The sequence below is a fragment of the Emys orbicularis genome, chromosome 14 (assembly GCF_028017835.1).
Source record: "Emys orbicularis isolate rEmyOrb1 chromosome 14, rEmyOrb1.hap1, whole genome shotgun sequence".
NCBI classification, from domain to species: Eukaryota; Metazoa; Chordata; order Testudines; family Emydidae; genus Emys; species Emys orbicularis.
This window is the reverse complement of record NC_088696.1, coordinates 41,380,152-41,397,443: the sequence shown is the minus strand read 5'-3', so window position 1 is coordinate 41,397,443 and position 17,292 is coordinate 41,380,152. Positions and strand designations below refer to the sequence as shown.

Sequence of the window (17,292 nt, the reverse complement as noted above, 5' to 3'; positions counted from 1 at the left end):
CTGCCTTACCCAATATAGCACTATTGAGAGCAGCACACACAGGTTCCCTCTGGATTGGATCCAGCTGCTGCCCAACAGGGCAGTTCCAGGGGTCAGAGTACGCTAACAAGCTGAAAGCGTCCTGGGGACAGAAGAGAGACATGGGCAGTAAGGCGAGCAGCAATGCAGAAAACGGGCAGGTACCAACAGCCAACCAGGGCATGGTCCCCAGCCAGCCAGGTAGCAGGCATCGTCCAACAAGAATGCCCCGCCTCCAGCAGCAAATGAGGGCACCTGGGCAAGGGGCTGCTGAGTGAGACATGCACCTCCCCCAGTGCAGAATGGGCACTGGCTTGTGGGAGCTGGCCACAGGCGCCCTGTGTTACCGAGTGCCACTGCTGATTCCAGCGCTGCTCCCACCCCTCTCCACCCGCACAGCCCCCCAGCACTTGGCAGGGAAAGCCCCAGTTCTGGTCCACGTGGCGGGTGCTGCTGTGAGCCTCACCTGCAGCATCTTCTTGTGTGTCGTGTTCTTCCCGTACTCTCTGCAGAGCTGCTCGCTCAGAGTCTGCAGCTCCCGCCCAAACTGGATCATTCGCTCCGTGGCAGCGTGGTGCCCCCCGCAGAGCTGCCGCTGGGGGCAGCCGTCTTCTGGAAAAAGGCCAGAGGGGAAGAGAAATGACTGCCCTGCAGGCAGGTACCTCCCGGCGCTCAGCCCTGCTTCAGATCCACAAAGCCCTTCCCCGAGGCCCACCCTCACTCGAACGTTCCCCTGGCGGGGCTGCCGTTCTTTGCGCCCTGAGTCCAGCCGTCTGCTAGCAGGCGGTGGGTGTCTGTGCGGGGTGCACACAGGCACGGTACCGTCCAGGATCTGCCCTGGATGAACAGCTCAGCAAGCCTCACGACCACGCCCCACCGGGGTCCGCACTGCGGCTGCGCTGTGTTATCACCTCCGCGGGGAGTGTGGAAATGCAGCCCCGCGGAAGGGGCTGCACTGACACCCCCCTGCCCCCCAAACCGAACAGTTAGAGCCTCCCCACAAGTGACTGCCCCTCTGAGTCTGGACCTGCAGGGATCCTCAGCGCCCACGAGTCCTTTCCGTCCCGGGCCCCTCTGCTGAGGCTGCCGAGGAGGGCAATCCACGCCAGTTGTCCAGGTGGTTTTGTTGTGTGGCGAGCACTTGACAACCAGGAAATAGAGTGAGACCTTCACAGCCTCATCTCATCTCACAGGGTACGTCACCACAGCAACTAGACACCCGCGGCTGCCCTTCGCCAGCCGACTCGGGCAGTGGGGCTGTTTCATTGCTGTGTAGACTTCTGGGCTCAGGCTGGAGCCCGAGTTCTGGGACCCTCCCACCTCGCAGGGTCCTAGAGCCCGGACGGCTACACACCAATGGAATAGCCCCGCAGCCCTGTGAGCCCAAGTTGGCTGGCCCGGGCCAGCTGCGGGTGTCTAGTTGCTGAGTAGACGTACCCAGAGAGGACACAGAACCGCCAACAGAGGATGGCAGCTGTCCGTAGTGTTCTGAGCTGGATGTGACTGGTGGCCAGGCTCTGGTGCCTCCATGGCCCCATCACCAGCCCAGCTGATTAGCCCTCTGTATCCGGCACCTTGGGAGTTCCAGGGCAGTAGGACCCACTGAAAAATTAGGCCTTTTGTTTGACTCCCCTGTAACGGGAGCCCCACCCCATGTATCAAGTCAGTGGGCAAACTCAGCTGCCCAGCCCTGTCTGAATCAGCATTAGGCACCTGCCCCCCCCAAAACGTCTAGATTAGTTCAATCCCCAGATGGTTTCTCCCCTCCCCCCCCGTATCCGAGATGCCCAGATTCTCATGCCTGCACCCTGGCTGGGGAACAGACCCCCAGGGCAACGCCCAACCCTGATCCAGTCCCAGATAGAGCTAACGCATGTGCCAGCAGCGCCATTCCCCCCCTAACTTTTTGTAAGGGAGAGGAGAGCGCTCCTGCCTTCCAGGGCCCTACCCATGCTGGACTCGTCCGTCTGGAGGATCTCTTCGTGTTTGTAGGTGCCATTCATTATCCTGGTGGAGGAGTTTTCAAGGACTCCATTGGGGTAATGCTCAGCCTCCATCTCCATCTCACTGTCACTGGGTGCAAAAGGAAAAAAAGCCTGAGGGCTTAGAAAGGGCAGAAACATTCCCCAAAGGGAAAGTCCTGCAGGAGGAAGCGTGCCCAACGGCCGACCAGTGGGCTGCCAGGGCTAGTCACCCAGCAGCCCACAGGAGACAAGAAAACAATCGATCGAGCAGGGCAAAACCGGGTTCAGAACAATGAAGGCCTGTACCTATAAAGTGCGGTTCCAACTCAACGGGGTCCCGGAGGAGGGAAGTGTGAAGTACTTAAATTAACATTTCAAATTGCAGCCACCTCTGGGGTGGAGAACAGCAGCCAAGCAGCACACAACACTCTACACAATACAGGGGAAATTTTAGCCAAGAGCACTGAGGCAAACTATCAGCCCTACAAAAAGTGTCCCACAGGATCTTTAATGTCCACACAGAGCAGACAGGGCTGCAGTTTCAAGACCTCTACACAGCAAATTGCAGGAGACCTCCACTGCTCTAACTCAGAAGGCTGAAGGGATGAGATGATCCGCCAGGATTTGAACTGAAGAGTTCAAAGATGCTCTGTGTTTCAGATCTACGTGGTCCCCGCTGGCATAGAGCTGTCATTACCCAGCGTTTGTGCAGACGATTCATAGGACTCCGGTATGTGATGTCTCTCACTCAGTTATGAGCTGTACAAGCATGTGGAGTTCAGAACGGAAGCTTGAGGCTTCCCTGGCCATGGTATTTAGCATCCCACTTAGTGAGCCTGACAGCTGGCAGTTAGTGAGAATCATAGAATGTCAGGGTTGGAAGGGACCTCAGGAGGTCATCTAGTCCCACCCCCTGCTCAAAGCAGGACCAATCCCCAGACAGATTTTTGCCCCTCATTAATCACAGAGATCTCCTCTGCTCCAGCATGCCCTATCCAGCTCTGCAGCAGCCACCAAAACAGCTAAGCACAGAGAAAACTCAACTCTCACGCTTGGTCAGCATATTTCAAACCCCAATAAATGCAGCAGTAACGACCCTCCAGGCTGGAAATCCCCGGACTCAATGGTGATGCCCATAATTCACAGGGCCCTTCGGCCCGACGGCACCAGCAGCTAATAAACCGGTCCAGTGAACAGAATGTGACCCCATACAAACGGAACACGTCTAAGTGACAAGGGTCTGGGCTGCCGTGCAGGAGACTCAGGTCCGCTTCCTGCACCCAGCTCAGGCTCCGATTCCCTGCGGGAGCACACTGCTCCCTGAAGGAAGGAGGCCGGCATGCTGTCCACGAGCAAACCCTTCGGCTGAGAGCGCAGGAGCATGCTCGGCAGGGCTGCTGCCTCTTAGACCATCTTCCGGGACAGTCACAGCATCACCCTGGCAGGGCATCTGCCCCAAAGGTATTCGGGGACTGCTATCCGGCTTCTCCTCCGGGAATGGGCAGCAGCAATTCCATCCCTAGGTGGGAGGGAGGAAGTGTGGAAGAAAACCGGCCATTGGCTGCTCAGCAGTGATGCCTGTAGCTACTCATGGTTACCCCCGTGATGGAACGATGAGGCTGATGAGGTGCTCAGAAAGCAGGCTAAGCCCCCTCCTGCCCAGGCATGGGAAAGGCACTGCAAGGAATACCTGGTCTCCTGGTTACTTGTACTGCTGTGCTGCTGGGATTTGGTGGAGTCTGTTGAATTGGACTCAGAGTAGTTCACGGATGAAGGAGAGGAAGAGGAGGAGGAGGACGACGATGAACTCAGTGCTGGGTATTTACTGTGGCTCTGTTTGCTTTTTGTGGATGTGACTCCGTTGCTACAGCTTGGGCTATCTGCTCCTGAAAGCCAAACAGAGAGGTGTCAGAGGGGAGAGCTAGGCAGCAGCTTCAGGGCAGCAGGAGACAGACTGCTTGTGCTCCTTTCACTGAGGAGCAGGCCCCAGGGGAGGGAAATAGGGGCAGGCTGCAATTCACAAAATACTAGAGCTGCTTTTTACATTAAGCAGAGTGTTAGAAAAACACAAGCAAACCCCAAATGAATGGCAGCGTCCACTTGCAACACCTGTGCTTCAGTGATTGTGAGAAACAATCCAGAAGATAAGATCAGCACCAACCAGCTCAGACACATGAGGAACTGAGAATCCCAAAGAGAAGCACACGAGACACCCAGCCCACGAAGTTTGTCTTCTTTGAAACCAGAATTCTCATCCCTCTAACACACCTGGGGAAGAAATCTACTTGTTCAGTGCACAGGTAAAAACTAGGCCAAAATCCACCTGCTGCAATAGATACAGCATTAAAGCGGAAGAAGCTTTAAAAACCTCCCACAAACTGCAAACTCCATCTCATAGGATGAAACATGGTCTAATGGGACACAGGCAACTTAACACCAACCTGCCACGTGACACTTGTTTATAATTTACTAATGACCAATCTGATTCTCCTCACTTGGGAGTTACAGGAGCAAGCGAAAGGAGACGTAGGTCCACAACACTATCACCACGTGCCTGGTACCACAGGTGACAGCACAGATTACATATGCAAAGCCATCAGCTGCCACTAACAAATCGTATTTTATATACACGCACAGACATGACTGTCAAAACATCAGACCGGCTCTGCAACATGTCCTCACTGGTGAGTTTGTAGGGTAAGACATGCCTGCCACTTCACGTGTGCATTCACAATGTCACAGCAAAACGCATCGCAGGCTGATGATACGGCTGCACGCTGCCGTGTGGGTGCCAGCTCATGGACGTGTGCACTCAAGGGGCTAACGTTGTTCTGAAAGCCAATCTGTGTACTGACAGGATCAACAGCAGCATGTTCATGTGTGTGGACTGGGACAATGCTGGAGGTGAAGTCTGTCTTAACTCCAGGTTCATTGAGTTTATTACGTAGGAATTTCCTAGTTGCAAAAATCCATTACCATAGAGACACTCAGATTCTAAGGCCGGAAGAGACAGTTCTGATCTGCCGCCCGACCTCCTGGATAACACAGGCCAGAGAATTTCAACCTGGGATTACTGCATTGAGCCCATATCCTGTGGTTGAGCTAGAATATTTTTCAGAAAGACATCCAGTCTCAACACAGACACAGGGGCTCCCAGGCTGGAAACGTGGCTGAAGGGAGTGGGGCTATGGAGCTGCTCAGCTAATCGTCTCCCCTTCATTTAAGCCTTTGCATGCCCAGCAGAGAATGTTTTTATCCATGCTCCGGCTCTCTCCTCCTAGCACCCTCAGCTTTTCACATGGTGCAGCAGCAGCTGCTCAGACTGCCAGGTGGAGACAGCTTGAATGTCAGCAAGAGATTTCTCCACTGGGAATGTGAAGCTTCAAACAGAGCAGCTCCGGCTCCCTGGCCCACTCTGTCCATCTCCACCCTCTGCTTTGATCTTAGGCAAGCACCTTATGCCCCTGGCCCTCACTTGTTTTGCTTGTAAACCGTAAGTCCTTAATTTCTAGACACGCATTTTAATACATTGTTGTTACACATGAAAAACCTGTAGCAAAGTGTTTCCATCGCACTTCTTTTCTTAGCCTGGCTTCCAAATAGAAAACTGGATGGGGTCCTGGAGAGGAGGAAGCAGTGGTGAGTGCACTGGACACCTTGAAGGAGGGGGAGGTTCTCCTCCAGACTTTGGGAAGTCCATCGGAGAGCAGTTATCCCTTGTGGACCCTGAGGTCAAGGAGACAAGCTATGGGGCCAGGCCTTTGCTTATAATAGCTCTGCCCGAGGAGGACTAAATCAGGTAACTGGCTGTTCTGTGAGGCAGTCCTTTTGAAGGATATTCTGTCAGCTTCCACACAGCAACTTCTGCAAAAGGCTGTTGTACAACCTAGTCTCTGTTAAAATAACGGATTCAAAGTCAACAGTATGCCATTTCTGTCAGAAAGAGTCGCCTCCAGTAACAGGAAAGCTTTCCTGCTGGGGTTAGGAGGACAGATGTCTTTCAAAGAGCAGAGCAAAGGAGACACCAGCAGGTCGAGTACAAAGTGATCCATCCCTAAGACCTGATCTGCTTCGCGTGGAGATGGACAGAAAAGCACTTACCAGTGCTGTGAACATGCGAGTTGTTCGATCCGTGTCTGGGGCTTAGGCTGGGGGATGCTGGGTAACTGTCCTGTGACTTGGGGCTGCGGGCACTGAAACACCGCACTTCGCTGTCTGTTCCATTCACCATCTCCACAAACTGTCGGCACCTGTGTCAGACAAGGGCAGAGACACCGAGGAGGAAGGGGAGGCTGACATGAATTAGATTCAGTGCTGATGCTTTTCTAGTGATTGCTATCATATGTCCCAGAGCAGCAGCAAACTGGGATCAACCAAAGCTTAGGAGGGGTCCTAGCTCTGAAGAGGGCATCTCAAGTCTCCCCGTGTCTTCAAGTTGGGAATGCTGGAGTATGAAGGGAGTTTTGATACCGCTGCCTAGAAACAGATGCTAATGAACCTGGAGACCTGCATAAGGATGGAAAAAGGATGATACATAAACAAGACTGTTTCAAGAGCAGATACCTACACTGTAGCTTCCATCCCAGTATTGGCCAATTAAGTGTGTTCTACATGTAACTGACAAGATGCTGTATCTCAGCTTGGATCAGCCAAGGCAACAGATCACACTCTGAGACAGGGGCAGAGACCATATTACAGTGTCAATAGCACTGGCTACAAAAGCACAAGACACCACAGGATTGGGGGGTGGAATGGGGCACTGATTCCAAACAGCGGGAGCAATTATGACATTCGATTCCTGAGACAAGGGAACTTTGGGTTCCCAGACACTATTCCTGCTAGTTAACCAACTGTTTCAATGTCTGCACTGATCTGAACCCACCAGAATTCACACAGGGAGTGCAAGCCAAGGAACTGGGGGTATATGGCACTGCATGGCTAATGTTCCTCGCATCACAGGTATTCTCTCTAAGCCCAAGGGTGAAAAGGTGATTTCCATTGTGCTGTCCATGGCAACGAAGGGTTATTCTAGACTAGTGTGCACCAAACTTCGTACCTCCCCCACTGTCTGATCAACCTGTGCTGGGGGCCACTACGAAAGAGAAGACAATGTATGGTAAAAACACTCATCCACAGAGAAAGGCTGGTGAAGGCCTAGCTCTCCACTCCGCTCTACTGGGAGCTGACAGGTACTCTCTGCTTACCCTAGGGTATGGGCTAAGAGGACACATGAACCAGCCCTGAAGGACTGGGGACACCAACACATACACACACACCAATTCCTACTTTCCCTTAGTCTCTGTCTTAACCCCACCTTTTTCCACACCAGTTTCTTTCTAGGAATCCCCACAGCCACGCCCACACTTCTCAACAGGCTGTAAGTGGGGATGAACCGAACTTTACCACGTTCAAGTTGCCTGAACAACAGGACGGACTGGGAAGACCAAAGGCAGTGGTAATACACCGGGGCAGGAATCCACACCACTTCCACTTGTCTGCAGAGCTTTCCCCTGACATGGCATTCTGCTCAGGTGGAGGGGATCTCTGTGGGGCAGGCAGAAGGGGGCAGGCCACTAAGATGCCAAGTTTGCCCATCTTTAGTTGACAGGTCATGGCAAAGCCCAACTAGCAACAGCTACTGATCCTGAGCAGTGCTAACAACGGTAGCCAGCGTTCCTTCCCACCTTGCTCACAGGGTAACTGCTCTTACCAGCGGCCTCAATCTGCCTGAATTAAGAAATATGCTGGTTCCTAACACAGTGAGGCCTGTGGACTGCCTGGTTCAGGTCTGTAGACTTCCCAGTGCCATCTCCCAGCACAAAGCTAAGCATACTTACTTTAACATGAAGAGCAGGTTAGGGTTGTGTTCTAGGAGGCCAGGGTAGAGCTGCTGCGTGGCCTCTATAGCCTCTCCCACTCTGCCTGCTAAGACTAGCTTCTGTATTCCTGCAAGCAAGAGGAGACCTATTGGCACCAAGGACAGCAGGTACTGTGCTCACTGAGATGACACACGGAGCCCCCACAGATCCCTCATGCCCCCAGAGAGACATCTCCAATGGTCACCCGCAAAGGGTCTAGGTAGAGCTGGGCTTATGCCATTTGTGCATCAAAAGAAAGCCTGAGAGGACAGGCAGGGGATTTGTTGATTCCTCAGAAATATCAGGAGTTGCTGGAGACCCAGTGGGAGATACAAGGGATGTGCATTGTGCGCCCGTAACTTCCTAAGTGAAGGGGTGGGGTGCTGAGCCTTAACCAAAGGCTTCTTTTATTCAGAACATTAGCAATCTACTGAAGATAAGCAGGGGATGGCAGCCTGGTCAGGGCCCATCAGGCTGTTGGGGGAAACAAGGGCATGGAGCATTCTGGGTTCTCTCTACAGAGGCACAATCCCAAATCAGCTGCACACCAAGATCTCAGGAAGCCGGTTCCAGGAACAATGAGGACTGAACTAGTTCAAACCTGACAAGCTGGACGTTTTAAAAGATTCAAGGATACAAAGCAGGAGGCCAGGTCACCCCACTCGTGGTCACAATCCACCCATTAGTGCTAGTGCCAACTGATCTGCTCTGCTGACTGGGATGCCAGGCCTGGGGCAGGGACTGAGCAGTCGTTAATCCCAGCGCACCCAGAGAAGGAACTAAGGCACCAGCTGCTCGGTTACAGTGCTCTGTAGCTTGTAGGTTTTCCCTCAGCGTAATTAGCAAATCACAAAACAGGTTGCACTTTCATTGGATGATCTCAAGGTGCTTTGCAAACACGGGAGGCTGAGGGCTAGTCTACACTAGAAGCGCTAGCAATGAGGATGCTCTAAGCTGAGGGGAGAGAGCTCTCCGGCTGGCATTATAACTCCACCTCCATGAGAGGCTGTAGCTACGTCGGCAGGAGACTCTCTCCCACTGACATAGCGCTGGCTACGCCAGCGTTTAGGTCAGTGTAATTTATGCGCTCAGGGGTGTGGATTATTCACACCACTGAGTGACCTAAATTACACCAAAGTTGTAGTGTAGACACACCCTGAGTCTAAACCTCCAGTCTGAGGGAGGCAAGTATTAACTCCGTTTTACACATGGGGAACTAAAGCCTGGGGGCTGAAACTTGCCCAAGTCAGTGCCAGAATTGACAATAAAACCCAGGAGTCCTGACTGCCAGTTCCCTGCTCTAATACTCCGGCTGCACACGCTCCCGCTTCTCAGAATCCTCTCTCCTTTAGACAGATTAAAAATCGTCTGTTTATCTTGTCACTGTCCCTTCAATTAAACTGTAGCGTGAGAGTCCGCTAACTCCAATGGCTGAGACCTGCCTTTTATTCCTCCTGTTCACCTCCATGGCAGTTTTCTTCACTGCCTTTCTTTCACCCTCTCCTCCTTTTCTGGTTTCTCTCTGCCTTTGATGCTTCTCCTCCTTTGAGTCTATTTCTGTCTCCCTGCCTGTGTTGTTCCTGTACTTTCTCTCTTGATTTGCCTGTATCTTACAGAGCCCATTTTCATCTGTCTCAGTTTCACCGGGACACAGCGACATCTCCTTCTCTAGCGCTGTTTAGTCTCCTTTCCCACAGATGACTGTGGCAGTACTACCCCACATCAGATATCCCCATCAGGTTGGGCAGATAACCCACGTACTAATAAAACCACTGACACCAAAGCAGATTGAAATCTACAAAAAACACTTCTGCTTTGCAGCCTCTTCCCTCTCCCATCAAAGCGGCAGCAGGGCAGAGTCCTGCCCATTTCAAGCTGTTTCTGCTTTGCTGCTCCAGTTGTGGCCTGTCAGCAGAGGAGTGGACAGTCAGAATCCTTGCATGGGCATTGTGGAGGGAGGGGCAGCAACTGCAGGTCATCCCAGGCTGCTGGGCAGAGGAGTCTTCCAGCAAGAACACTCATTGAGCGTGTATAAGAAACGTGGGTTCCAGACAACGACAGAGGAATGGAACATAGGTGTGACAGGACATGACAGCCACGTGGGAGACAGATCACAAGGAGGAGGGAGGCATGTGCAGCAGAGCAGGACAGAACAGCAGAGCATCAGGGGATGAAAATGGAACTCAGCAGCCAGGAGAGGATGGAAAAAGGTGCAAGACTGGACCCAATGCTCCGCGATTCTGTAGGGGGATTCTAAAGATTGCATTCCAAGTGCTCTCCAATTCCTTAGTAATCCAGTGGGAGGCTTCTCTTCAAAGATGTATTTTTCCACGAGCAAGGTAGTTAGAATGGCTCAAAGAAAATAAACAGCACATTGTATGCATGTGGAAGCTGGTGGCCTGGACATTAAGAAGTGAATCATATTAGCTGATGTAGCAGGCAAAGCAGACAGGTGTGGTGCATGGCTCTCTACCCAGCTCTGCTCATGCACCTCAGTCATGAATTTGCAATTCATAAGCAGAAAACATGAAATGAATTTGACCATGGTTTGGCTTGATTCATTTGTAATGGGTGCCACAGTAAAACCAGGCAGATATGTTAAGGCCTCTACGGCCCCCAGCCCTCATAATCAAGTTAACGAGACTGCTGCCAGTGGGAATCTAAAGCCCCAAATCAAAGATATCTCTGGGGTCTCAGTGCAACTGTTAGGGGAGATCAGCTCTTTTAACATCAGAGGTAATCAGCTACATTGTTCCAGAACTGGGCCCCATCTCCAAGAAAGTACCTCCTGCCCTGCAGCAACTCTTAGCCTGATGTGCCAAGCTGCTAGGCCATGAGTTTGCAGGGATAGGAGCCTAAGGGGTGAAGGAGAGAGACAAAGTGAAGGGCTGGGACTTGGAGATGGAACCTAAGGAAGAAGAGTACTCTACAGAGTCTTACTTTGCCTGTTCTTTATGGAGATCTGTTCTTCCTGGATTGTGGTTTCTGTCACTCTGGCAAAGGCCGTCGCTGTTGCACAGTACCCATGATGAACCAGGTAGGAAGACACCATACTAGGAAATAAGAAAATAAAAACAGCATGATATGCATCACTAAAACGGAGGAACCATAGCGCGCGCGTGGGGGGGGGGGGGGGGGGGGGGAATCAACACGGGTGCTCTTGCAGTTTCAGCAGCAGGAAAAGCTACTCAACTCAGCCCTGCTAGAACACAACCAGTGTCTTATTCCTGAGGTTCAATCAGTGCTAATTGCAACGTAAACCCCTGTCCACTGGGAATTGGGCTGAGGCCCCCAAATTCATCTAAAAACAGACGTCAAGACATCAGATGGCATTTGATCTTCTTATAACTGACCTGGGCTGGACCTGGACCTGGACATGTGACCCAAAAGGGAAAGATTCCACATTCCATTACCAGTGCTACAAGCCATTCAGGACTACAACAGCTTTTGCTTTGTTTTGCTCTTTACTATTTCAGCATTTTCTGTACAAAGATCTCAAAGCAGTTTACAAACTAATTAATTTAGCCTCTGTCTCCTTGGAAACAGACCAGCATCTGCATTTTACAGACAGGAAAACCAAGACATCGAGAAGTTGAGTAACAGCTAGAAATGGAACTCAGGTGTCCTGAGTTCTGATCATTAAATGCTTTTTTCAACAACGCAACAGATAATGGAATGGGTGCCTTCACGTTCATACTACCCCCAGACACTAACAAGTGATTTACCATGCACTCAAAATTTGAGCACTTATTTAACACATGCATTAGTGATTTCTGAATTACGTTTTCATCCTGAAACGTTGGAAGTAAAAATGAATATTTTCACTGTGCTGTCAGACAATATACGCAGTAGAACTATATTTCCCCAGTGACAGCAGGGACCTTTCCTTGTCAAATCCATCTTGCGCCTTCTCGCTGTCTCTGTCATTTAAATGTTAGTGCTATGTAGACTTCATCAACACCTTAAATGGTGGACTGGAAACGGTCTTGGAAACAGCTTCTCTATCCAGCTGGCTGCTGGTTAAGACTGACCAAGGAGACAGGACCTGGATGGGTTTTCAAACTGATGACTCTCTCTATAGGAGGGAAATATTTTTGGGAGCCAGCAACACATTTGCAGCTCGGATGGGATTAACAGCTTTGTTATTTTTAAAAACTGCCCAGTGACTTGCTCCGAGACTGGATTCCACTCACTGCTATAAGAGGGCAAGCAAGCACTTGCCAGGATCCTCCTTGTCACAACCACACCCAGTACTGTAACACCAGCCTGCTTGGTATGCACTGCAGAAGGTGCTGACCAGCCATCCCTCTTCACAGCCAGCCAGCCTCCCTCCGGGGCAGCTTTCTGCCCATCTCTTGTGCCCAAAAGCAAACTCCAAGTGAATGAGCTACAACCCAAAGCTATTTTTAATAGCTCTTTCAACAGCCAATCTTTGGGTTCCCTATCTGGGAACCTCTTCACTACAGCAAGGAGAACTGCTTTTCAGGGCAATAGAGAGACATAGCCACACTGGAAACAAATGGCAGTAGTTACCACCAAACTGTCTGAAAAGCTTGTAAAGACAGTCTTGGTGCCACTGCAGAAGCTTGAATCATTGCATGCCAAATTTTTGGAAGACAGTTTGCAGCATACATGTGACTGAGTGTCTCATGGTTAAAGTCAGAAATAGAGTGAGTTTACATGCTTCAGTTCTGGAATAGAATAGCCCAAGAGGCTGGTCTGGTAGTATAACATCATGGGCTTAACCCTTTCGGATTCCTGATCAGAAGCCTGGAACAACCAAGACGACTGTGTCCGTTGAATCCACCTCATACTTTACATGGAGCCCCGGGCTCAGGAAGTTTAATGAGTGCAGTGCAGACAGGAACAATAAAAGCTCGGACTTCTAGTAACCTGGGACATAACAGCAAACATCTCTCATTAAGAAGGCCGAAACGCTAAGAACACAGCAAGTGGATGGGAGCTAAGCACTGGGCTGGCTTTCAGTTAAGTTGAATTCAGTAGCCAGAGCTAACTAACTCCTTACTGTAGGTATTTAAACTGCACTATACAGCTAACTGAAATCGGAGCCGCCCCGCGTTATTATATTTCTGTCCTTGGCATCACAGCCTCCCAGCAGCCACCCCTGTCAACTGACCAGTGCAGTACCCTGTCCTTTGTGCTAGTTTACTACCAGCACCAACTCACGGGTTAGATGCCTTGCATATTTACTGCAATAGAATGTTCCGCATTGGCTAGCTGAGTGCCACATGTCCACTCAGGAACAGCTCCTGAAATCTTTGAGATATGTTACTCCTCCGAGGAACGTGCTACATGGTATCAAAATAAACTGCTGCTGGCTATTCTGGCAGGCTGCTTTCATGTTAAGGCAAGGCAAAGCTAATGATCTTCACAGTCCCAGGCTAGCCCTGCCAGACTGGTAAACATCCCCAAGGCCAAGCGTGCTGATGGGATTGTAGACACAGAACTCCTACAGAAACACTCCAGGTAGGGCTGCGCGCCTTAGTGATGCTCAGAGCACAAGCACGGAGCGCACTCGGGTACAGCCTGCAGTGCTGGGAGCTTTTCTGGCTCATCCAGGCTTCCTTCCTCTGCTGTCTCGTACCTCTGGTTTCTGTCGGGATGCCGTCAGGTATCAGGCACACTTCAGGTGCTCCTGCATTACCAGTGTTGGGATCCTACACATCTCTCACAGCCAGCCACACCAGCTCAGCTACATTTCATGCTATTTCAGATTCTCCACAGCAGTGGCTAAAATCAGTCAGCATGGACACCAGGGGAACAGAGCAATATGAAGGAAGAATGATTTAGATTCATAGATTCTAGGACTGGAAGGGACCTCGAGAGGTCATCGAGTCCAGTCCCCTGCCCGCATGGCAGGACCAAATACTGTCTAGACCATCCCTGATAGACATTTATCTAACCTACTCTTAAATATCTCCAGAGATGGAGATTTCACAACCTCCCTAGGCAATTTATTCCAGTGTTTAACCACCCTGACAGTTAGGAACTTTTTCCTAATGTCCAACCTAGACCTCCCTTGCTGCAGTTTAAGCCCATTGCTTCTTGTTCTATCCTCAGAGGCTAAGGTGAACAAGTTTTCTCCCTCCTCCTTATGACACCCTTTTAGATACCTGAAAACTGCTATCATGTCCCCTCTCAGTCTTCTCTTTTCCAAACTAAACAAACCCAATTCTTTCAGCCTTCCTTCATAGGTCATGTTCTCAAGACCTTTAATCATTCTTGTTGCTCTTCTCTGGACCCTTTCCAATTTCTCCACATCTTTCTTGAAATGCGGTGCCCAGAACTGGACACAATATTCCAGCTGAGGCCTAACCAGAGCAGAGTAGAGTGGAAGAATGACTTCTCGTGTCTTGCTCACAACACACCTGTTAATACATCCCAAAATCATGTTTGCTTTTTTTGCAACAGCATCACACTGTTGACTCATATTTAGCTTGTGGTCCACTATAACCCCTAGATCCCTTTCTGCCGTACTCCTTCCTAGACAGTCTCTTCCCATTCTGTATGTGTGAAACTGATTTTTTCTTCCTAAGTGGAGCACTTTGCATTTGTCTTTGTTAAACTTCATCCTGTTTAACTCAGACTATTTCTCCAATTTGTCCAGATCATTTTGAATTATGACCCTGTCCTCCAAAGCAGTTGCAATCCCTCCCAGTTTGGTATCATCCGCAAACTTAATAAGCGTACTTTCTATGCCAATATCTAAGTCGTTAATGAAGATATTGAACAGAGCCGGTCCCAAAACAGACCCCTGCGGAACCCCACTCGTTATGCCTTTCAAGCAGGATTGGAACCATTAATAACAACTCTCTGAGTACGGTTATCCAGCCAGTTATGCACCCACCTTATAGTAGCCCCATCTAAATTGTATTTGCCTAGTTTATCGATAAGAATATCATGCGAGACAGTATCAAATGCCTTACTAAAGTCTAGGTATCCACAGCTTCTCCCTTATCCACAAGACTCGTTATCCTATCGAAGAAAGCTATCAGATTGGTTTGACATGATTTGTTCTTTACAAATCCATGCTGGCTGTTCCCTATCACCTTACCACCTTACTAGTGGCTGCATCCCTTTATCAACCACTCTTACTAGTGAAAACCGGTGTATGTGGCGGGAGGGGGGAGGTGTCCCTTACAGCTGGAGAACTCCTTTTTAGGAACGCTGCCACACCAAGCTCCCTTCTCCAAGCACAGGTCATCATTCACCTTGCGGACATGTGCCCAATCCAGTCAATTCCCCTGGACCACACTGTCTCCGTCCGTGCCTTTCAGAATGTACTACCTGGGAGTTCAGGGCACAGATAGTTTCTTGGACTCTGTGGCACGTGGGCCTGATACATGGGGTCAGTTCTGCAGGACACCCGCATTTGTGATCAGTTCCTGGAGGACAGACCACATCCTATTGGCTTGTTTTGGTGGGGTGCTCTCAGACCAAACAGCAGCTACTGAAATGACAAAGCATGTCTATCGGCACTACAGATGTCTGGTTGCGTAGCTGTCGGTCAGGGGTGAAGTGAGGTGTGATCTCTGACCAATATAGCTGTGCCAGCCGAAGTCCCTAGGGTAGACACAGCCATATGCTATGCTTGTGTCTGGTATGCTTTTACTGGTATGGTTTGTTGTGCTCGGGGGGGGGGGGGGGGGGGGGGGAGTGGTTTTACTGTATTGGTGCAAAGCGTTACTTGGCCAGTATAGCGGTGTTCAGTCGAGGAGTGCTGTGCCGGCATGGTGCACCACTATTCCAAAGCATTCCCAGTGTAGGCGTGGCCTGTCTCGCCAATGCCCTCAGCTGATCCCTGGTTAGCCCTCTCCACGGAGGAGGTACTCGTGTTTCCATGAGGTGGGAGTTTATGACATGGCCGGAGCTCAGGACTCCAGCTCCTTCGTTCCTGGACTGGAAGGGGCCTGGAGAAAACAGCCACAGAGCACTCTGCCCCATGCCAGGAGGACTAGGCCAGCATTCCTTTCTGACAAGGCTCCATGTCCTGTGTGGCACATGAAACCTAAATTACCCCTCCCTCACGTGTCACTGCCCCCCAGGACCTCTCATGTCACCATGCTCAGTCCTCCTGCCCACCGCCCACTCCTAACCAGTACAGGAGATCCTGTCATCTCGGTTACTAAATTCCATACATTTCTCGTTGCACAATTTTTAATATGCTGCAGATTTTGCATTGACAACACATAACTGTCCCGAGCACTGTCCTGGGGAAAACAGGAAGTGTGGACTCCCAGGTGAAGGGCAAATTGGGGCCTGTGGCACTGAGAAAATGTGGGAGGCTATTTGGGCTCCTGGCCCCCAGGAAGCAGTAGAGACATCATCTCCCCCATATCGAAAGCATCTCCTCCTTCCCTCCCGCCTGCCCTCCCTCCCCTGCGTACACTCAGAGGGGGAAAGGGAATGGAATTCATTTTCCACTCTCTATCAACAGCTATTCACAACATACCATGTCCATAACTTGCGCTCAGAGCCACACAACTGGGTGAGCACATCAGCATGATGTTTTACCAAAACGATCAGCAGTGAAGCAAATATTGGCGTGTAAATGCTCATTAAGTTTCAATCAGCAGCCCATCGAGATAGTACACACCCCTCAGGGCTGTCATTTCAGGCTGTCTGCAGACTCAGGCAGACACTGGCCACCTTTGGAAGGCTCATTTCAGAGCCAGAAGGACCAGACACTTCTTAAGAAAAATAGTAGCTTAGTCTTTGGAGCCCAATTACACAGCAAATGAGGGCAAACTTGCGTTATGCACTCGCTAATGACCCTGCAACCGACTGCGGGGGAGGGGAGGAGAGGGAGGGCTGGCTGCCTCAAGAGGAGCCGAGTTTTGCCCTGTTCCGGGGCACGAGACTAAAAGTGAGGCTTGTAGAAGCCTTGAGGAAAAGCACCAAAGAAACATTCCCGAGTGCCTAGCTGACGTGGACTCCGTGAGTTCCCTTAAGAGTTGTGTCTCCAGAGGGCTGAATTAAGCCATGTCTACCCTAGAGGGGAGTAGCAGCTATGGCACTGTAGCTAAGCTGGCATAACCCTGAAGTGTAGACGCAGCCTATGACGATGGAAGGGGTTTTTCCATCCCTGTAGGAACACCGCCTACCTACCTGATGGTAGCTTGTCTGCACTTGAAACACACCTAAGCATGCTGCCATCGACCTAGCTGTGCCTACACTGGGGGACTGATCAGCATCACTCCGGCACTCAGGGGTGTGGCTTTTCCCCACCCTTGAGCACCAGAGTGACGTTGACTTAAATTTTAACTCCGCTTACACCAATCCCTTAATCTCCTCACCCTGACATAGCTCTTAAAGATCGGAGTGGAAAAGGGTTTCATCCTGAGCAGGGCAGGAATGGCAGACCAGGTTTTGGATCGTCACTAGGAGAACGCTTAGTGATGCGTTCAAGAGCCTGGCACTAAATGTTAAGC

General features: G+C 50.7%; 1 protein-coding gene across 2 annotated transcripts in view; it reads right to left on the bottom strand.

Moving 5' to 3' along the window:
- Positions 1-17,292, bottom strand: part of RANBP10 (RAN binding protein 10) — a 146,879-nt gene that overhangs the window by 3,582 nt on the left and 126,005 nt on the right. Inside the window, exons 7-13 of one of the 2 annotated variants that reach the window (XM_065416330.1) lie at positions 10,781-10,893; positions 7,820-7,928; positions 6,084-6,232; positions 3,673-3,868; positions 1,967-2,091; positions 485-630; positions 10-121 (exon numbers count right to left, since the gene is read on the bottom strand). In XM_065416330.1, coding sequence (XP_065272402.1) covers positions 10-121; positions 485-630; positions 1,967-2,091; positions 3,673-3,868; positions 6,084-6,232; positions 7,820-7,928; positions 10,781-10,893 — 950 coding nt within the window. The remainder of the gene's footprint in view (positions 1-9; positions 122-484; positions 631-1,966; positions 2,092-3,672; positions 3,869-6,083; positions 6,233-7,819; positions 7,929-10,780; positions 10,894-17,292) is intronic. The other variant, XM_065416331.1, reaches the window with a different exon arrangement.